The 7,590-nt window shown below is 41.0% G+C and overlaps 1 protein-coding gene across 1 annotated transcript; it reads left to right on the top strand.

Annotated features, from left to right (window-relative positions):
- Window positions 1-931: 931 nt before the first annotated feature.
- On the top strand, window positions 932-6,858 carry LOC124139374 (acylpyruvase FAHD1, mitochondrial-like). The gene is made up of 3 exons (XM_046506400.2): window positions 932-1,078; window positions 3,930-4,026; window positions 4,736-6,858. The coding sequence occupies exons 1-3, from the start codon at window positions 1,005-1,007 to the stop codon at window positions 5,222-5,224; spliced, it is 660 nt and encodes a 219-aa protein (XP_046362356.1). The 5' UTR covers window positions 932-1,004; the 3' UTR covers window positions 5,225-6,858.
- Window positions 6,859-7,590: the final 732 nt, after the last annotated feature.

Here is a 7,590-nt window from a genome sequence, read left to right as displayed (position 1 = left end):
TCAGCATCATATGGATTCTATATGTGCGAGCCATTAAAATTCCATCGATAAACAACAATTTGGATACGAGATTGGTTGTTGATATTGATAATTTCACCATTACTGAGATGGAATAAATAATGTTGGGTGCTGAATGATGTTTAATGAAAGTTGATGTTTCGTTATTAATGTTTACATAACGTTTGATAGTATACTGCAGTACACAATCATACACACAGGCAGACACACTCACACACAGACACACACACGAACACGCACACACACGCACGCACGCACGCACGCACACACACACACACAAACACACACACACACACACACACACACACACACACACACACACACACACACACACACACACACACTGTGTATGCATATGTATGCAATTAAATGTTCGGTGCATAATGTTTTATAAGTGAGATGGTATTTAGAAAATCTCACCAAAGTGTATTTTGATATTAAATATATCAACAAAGGCTTGCCGAGCACTTTAGACTTATATCAACAAGTGATCTAAAGACACAGGGTGATATTCTATTCATCATAAAAAAATGTTCTTCGAACTGTTTAGCCCGTGAACAATAATAACCAGTGTCTTGAAGAGCACTAAGTACAGCTAACCAGCTTCAGTGTCATAAAGGTTAGTGATGTCATTTGATAATGACGTCATGGTGACAATGACATCACAAAGCAATGCATTGTAATACAGTTCTTTTGCAGTCGTATTTTCAAGGAGATATCACTTAATCTCATCCAAGTCACGTCTCCAGTGGAAGCCAGTTTGGATTGATAAATTTTTATAACATCCCCGATACCTTTCATGCGAAATAACTATTGGTTATATCTGCCCTAGAAGAAAAATGATAGGAACACGTGCCCATTCACGATATAAGGGAGGCAACTCTAAATTAGACTCGATACTGATCAAGGGCGGATAACTCTAACTGATGGTCGCAGTCACAGAATATTTCGCCTGGTTTGCTGTTAGCGGGGAATATTTTTGAAATATGTCGAATACTACAAAAGTTGCCAGATTTTTGGAGTTTGGCAAGAAGATAATATGTGTTGGTAGAAACTACAGGTAAACTTAATTACTGTCAAGATAATGCCTTTGAGCAATATTGAAAGACGCTAAAAGAGAGCTCTTGGACGATCTCGTTTCAGCAGAGAGATGACAAAATAATGAAGTTGTTATTGTGAATGCATGTTTGATAGTGGAAGAAAGGATTAAAGTTTCTGTTGGCCAAAGTAAAAAATGATCAAATAAGCGTACATCTGATGTCAGTTGTAAACAAATAGTGACCTAGTGCACTATGGCTGATAAATATTCTTGACCCATTTTCATGGTCCAGAGTGCAGAATCAGTGTTGTAAGTTATGGGTGCACACATAGCCGAGAGCCGCGGTGGGTTCCTACAGTCAAGACATTATGTAGGGTCATGTCTTGACTGAAGGATCCCATCGTGGCTAGTGCACACAGTATTGGCGCTTCGAAGTTACTCACCAAAGAAAGTTTTAGATCTTGTGTGGAAATAATTTTGCAAGCAATTTTCTGTCAGTTTCGACTGGGACATTGTAGTCGTAGTGAAATGCAGCATAAAACAATAATTGACTCACATATTTGTGGGACATTCAGGAGTTGCAAATTACTGTAGTCTTGAACCCTCGTGTAGGAGGGCCTTGGTCTGAGTTGATCCCTGTGCCTTGCCAGGATCCGATGATCGTGAATTTGAATCCCACATGTTCCCTGATTATGATCCTTGGTCTGTCAGCACAGCCCATACTCAGTGGATTCACTAGCTGAGAGCTGCGATGGTGTCCTACAGACAGACATGACCCTACATCACGTGATGTGGCTTCACTAGCTAAGAGCTGCGATGGTGTCCTACAGACAGACATGACCCTACATCATGTGATGTGGCTTCACGAGCTGAGAGCTGCGATGGTGTCCTACAGACAGACATAACCCTACATTACGTGATGTGGCTTCACTAGCTGAGAGCTGCGATGTGGTCCACCAGACAGACATGCATGACCCTACATCACGTGATGTGGCTTCACTAGCTGAGAGCTGCGATGGTGTCCTACAGACAGACATGACCCTACATCACGTGATGTGGCTTCACTAGCTAAGAGCTGCGATGGTGTCCTACAGACAGACATGACCCTACATCACGTGATGTGGCTTCACTAGCTGAGAGCTGCGATGGTGTCCTACAGACAGACATGACCCTACATTACATGATGTGGCTTCACTAGCTGAGAGCTGCGATGAGGTCCTACAGACATGCATGACCCTACATCACGTGATGTGGCTTCACTAGCTGAGAGCTGCGATGTGGTCCACCAGACAGACGTGACCCTACATCACGTGATGTGGCTTCACCAGCTGAGAGCTGCGATGTGGTCCACCAGACAGACGTGATCCTACATCACGTGATGTGGCTTCACTAGCTGAGAGCTGCGATGGTGTCCTACAGACAGACAGACATGACCCTACATCACGTGATGTGGCTTCACTAGCTGAGAGCCGCGATGAGGTCCTACAGACAGACATGACCCTACATCACGTGATGTGGCTTCACTAGCTGAGAGCTGCGATGGGGTCCTACAGACAGACATGACCCTACATCACGTGATGTGGCTTCACTAGCTGAGAGCTGCGATGGTGTCCTACAGACAGACATAACCCTACATTACGTGATGTGGCTTCACTAGCTGAGAGCTGCGATGTGGTCCACCAGACAGACATGCATGACCCTACATCACGTGATATGGCTTTACTAGCTGAGAGCTGCGATGGTGTCCTACAGACATGCATGACCCTACATCGCGTGATGTGACTTTACTAGCTGAGAGCTGCGATGGGGTCCTACAGACATGCATGACCCTACATCACGCGATGTGGCTTCACTAGCTGAGAGCTGCGATGTGGACCACCAGACAGACATAACCCTACATCACGTGATGTGGCTTCACCAGCTAAGAGCTGCAATGGGGTCCTACAGACAGACATTACCCTACATCATGTGATGTGGCTTCACTAGCTGAGAGCTGCGATGTGGTCCACCAGACAGACGTGATCCTACATCACGTGATGTGGCTTCACTAGCTGAGAGCTGCGATGGTGTCCTCCAGACAGACAGACATGACCCTACATCACGTGATGTGGCTTCACTAGCTGAGAGCCGCGATGAGGTCCTACAGACAGACATGACCCTACATCACGTGATGTATGATTATGTCCTGACTGAAGATTCCCATCGCGGCTCTTGACTATGGCTTCACCAGAGTAGTAACACCGAAGACCTGTATCACTGATGCTTCACTCTAAGTGAGCTGACACGTCATGATATAACCATTATACGGTTCCTAGTAATGTTAATTAAGCCCAACTCACTCTTCATGGACAATTAATTGCAGCGCGGTAATCTGTGCATTCACTGAACATGAGAAATGAAAGCAAATAAAGTGGAATTAATTTGAATACACAGATTTACATTTTTTTAACAGTTAAAAAAAATAATTATACACTATTCTGCTTAAATGTTGTTTCAGGTGACTTTTAATTGTATTTCTTCATGTGCTGCCCCAAGTGTAACACACAACAGTGATATATACACCTTAATTACAATACATCACCATTTGCCTGTCCCAGACTTGATAAGTTTACAGACCGCTTTGATGGAGCTGGAATATTGCCACTTGTGACATTAAACAACATTCAATCACTAACTCTACACTAGCTCATGAGGCACAAAGCAGGCAAAACCAATCTTTCAACTCTAAGATTTGTGTTTGTTGGGAATGAAACAATACTTGTGAAAATCGGGCAAGTGAATTAGATATTTGACAACAGAAAAATATTTTGGGGATTGATAAACCGTTGATGATCTATTTCAACCAGCATGGGTGTCTGTGTAATCTTTCCAGTGAACATGCTGCTGAGCTTGGCAACCCAGTCCCCAAAAAGCCGATCCTGTTCTTGAAGCCGACCACAGCCTATGTGACAGCTGGAGACACTGTCAAGGTACTGGATCAGTCCCATACAATTCCGCTATTGTGGAAAGATTTGCAAAATATGTAACTTTCTGCAGAATTGCAGAAAAATCTCGGAATTTGCCTTTTTTTATCAGTCAAATTAATGCACTAATTTTTATTATTTTCAAGCTTTTCTATTGAATTTTGCACTGATGATGCTCAAACATTTAACATGATTCAAACATACAAAATATGAATCCTACAGTAAAACGAAATTTGAAATAGAAAACTCTTACTTTTAAACATTCTTGTGGTATTATGACTACATTAACTATGTTGACATCTAACCATAAATGCAGGCGATTAATATTTTTGAAGGGAACAAAATGGGTTTGTATTAAGTTTTGAGGGGGAAACTGGTTATGTTATTTTTTCAGACTTTTGGTAATTTTACAGCATAAATTTGGTAATATTGCCGCAGAATTTATCTGGAACGGCTGTATGATGTGTGGACAATATTGAAGTATATGCTGTCATGGAGGGAAAAACAAATAACTTCAAAGAGACAAGTGACAGTAATAGTTTAGTTTTGTGTAAAGTTCTTTTGAGATATTCTGAATTTATTTTGAGGAAAAGTATCGGCAAGCATCATCATCCTTGGTCAGATGAAGATTGTAGGATTTTCCTGATTCCATATTAATATTTTTCATTAAAGGCTCAAGCATGTTAAGGCCAAAGCTTGTCTTTATTCTGTTCAGATTCCCAAAGGATGTAGCTCACTACATCATGAAGTGGAGCTTGGCGTTGTGATTGGAGAAAAAGCATGTGACGTAGCTGAACCCGATGCCATGAAGCACGTGGGGGGCTACGTCCTGGCGCTGGACATGACTGCCCGAGACTTCCAGGACGAGGCCAAGAAGAAGGGACAGCCATGGACCATGGCTAAAGGATTTGACACGTCATGTCCAGTTGGGGAATTCATTGAAAAAAGTAAAATTCCTGATCCAAGCAATGTTCAGCTGTGGCTCAAGGTCAACAGTGACAAGCGTCAAGATGGAAATACAAAAGACATGATTTTTAATGTTCCATATCTCATCAGCTATGTGAGTCAGTACTTCACATTGGAGCCTGGTGACCTGCTTCTGACTGGCACGCCCTCTGGTGTCGGTCCTGTGGTTGAAGGGGACGTAATGGAGGCAGGAATAGGAGATATATCCACCATCAAATTCTCTGTGGAGAGGAGATGAGATTATATACCCCTATAATATGACATGTTATCCAGAAAATGTTGAGAAAGTTCTTGTGTTGATTTTAGATTCAGAATATGTGTGAATGAATATATGAGTATGGTGCTAATTTATGTGTCAAAATGATACTTGTGATTGATAAGTAGTGATATGAGAGTTTGGATTACAGTGGCTTGTGCTCAAGACTGGACTATCTATCTGTATGTCTGTGTACAACAGACAAACGCTTGTACCAACATTTGTACGTAATTTAAATTATACTGGTATCTAATTTGGACTTTCTTCTCCCAGAATTCCGGACTTGCTTTAAGTTGCAATTACAATTCATAATGTAATGGATACTTCCTGATCCAGATGTACTTAAACACTGGTGATGAGATGTGCTAGTTGATAAAGTAACGCTGAGAAATCTGACTGGTTACACGGTTGTACACACTGGAAAGATTTGAGTTTGAGCAAGAGTTGTGCCCCTTGGCAATACAGGTACTGTATCCAGATCCTTCTCAGGACCGTCTGTCTACATGGTTGGTTAACTAGATCCCACTGTGCTTTCAAATCATTTTTGATCATCACTGCACATTACCACTTATCTCATGATCCACATGACTCAATTTCTTACAGGATCATATCTTTCTTCATACAGACTTGGTCCTTTCAAATGTGGAGCAGTATTTCATAATTGTTTTCTTGTATCGCCACCATGAATTAATGATAAATTTAAGCAATATTTTCAAGCATGTAAAGATATTGTCATAATCATTAAGAAGGTCAAGTAGACACAATTTATGGATAACAACTTCTGTATTTTACTGTTATGGCGACGTTTCGGTATAGATCCTTACACCGTTGTCAAGCTAAAGAAGTTATCCATAAATTGTGTCTACTTTGCCATCCATCAACTTTAAAGAAATGCCTATCAAACAATTCATAAAGAAGGTGTTTTGGGGAACCTTTATATATAACCTGATTACTATATTATATATATTATATACCTGACTATATATTATTATATAGGCTACCTCAATAACCAGGATGCTAGATTTTTGTTGTTAATGAAAGATATTAATGATAATAAACAAAATGGCATAATAAAACAACACAATAATATTGGTTTTATTTAACGTAAATACTGATTGCTGTACAGAAAGTTAACACATTATATTTTCGACTGATTATGCCTCGCCACTAAGCCCCAGTTGCAAGCAAAATAAAATTTTTTGGGTGTTGTTTAACGAGGCACTTTGCAATATTCCAGCCATATTACTGCGGTTTGTACACTGGATCAGAATCGATATTGTGAGCAACGATCCAATTATTTGGGGTCTGATGACACGCAATGAACCAAGCCTGACCACCTGATCCAGTTGGTCACAACCATCAAAGTTTGCTGACCCACAATCTCCACTGGGATCCAAGCAAAATAACAGAAAAAACTATGGCATTACTCAGTGCCTAAACACTAGAACATAACTGTCATTATACAAATACCCCTAACCATTACCAATGTCTCTTTTCCTAGATTTCCTCCTTGCAGATATGTTGCAGAATTGTAAAGCAACATTCAGTCGTGAATGGGAAATTATCTTGTGTGTTCAGTACTATAGTCATGCCAGGTAAAAGACATGTAAGATTCATATATTTTGTTTGTTGTTTAATGCCACACTCAGCTATATTCCAGCCATACTAAGGCAGTCTGGACCAGACAATCCAGTGATTGATATTAGGAGCATCAATCTACGCAATTGGGATACGATGACATGCATCAACCAGCAAGCCTGACCACCTGATCCCGTTAGTTGCCTCCTACGACAAGCAAAGTCACCGGATCTTCACAGGTGGATTCATATGTCAACCATGTCAGGCCAGGGCAACTTTTGCATGATGAAGGGGCTATTTGAAATTTTTTTCAGTTACATAAGGTGAGATGAGGTGAAGTGAAATTGGGTCACATTCAGGATTATTTCACTTTTATGGGGACGTGCAAGCAAATATGTGTGGCTGCTTGTACTATCCTTGTTGCATCAATGCATTCTAGTGAGGTAGCTTATAGTTGGTTGTTGTTGGTTGGTTGTTTAACGCCGCACTCAGCAATATTCCAGCTATATGACGGTCTGTAAATAATTGAGTCTGGACCAAACATTCCAGTGATTGATATCATGAACATTGGTCAACGCAATTTGGATCGATGACATGCATCAACCAAGTCAGTGAGCCTGACCACCCGATCCCGTTAGTCACCTCTAAGTCAAAGACCTGCTCTTTGATCAGACTCTCCATCCACTACACCACGGAGACAGTTTCATTTAAGTAATAGCAGCATTTCTGTGAATAGGTCCCAGATTTTACATGTGAGAAACCCGTGGTCA

Source organism: Haliotis rufescens, unplaced genomic scaffold, assembly GCF_023055435.1.
Source record: "Haliotis rufescens isolate VD_foot unplaced genomic scaffold, xgHalRufe1.0.p SCAF_27, whole genome shotgun sequence".
NCBI classification, from domain to species: domain Eukaryota; kingdom Metazoa; phylum Mollusca; class Gastropoda; order Lepetellida; family Haliotidae; genus Haliotis; species Haliotis rufescens.
This window is presented reverse-complemented; position numbering and strand designations above follow the sequence as displayed.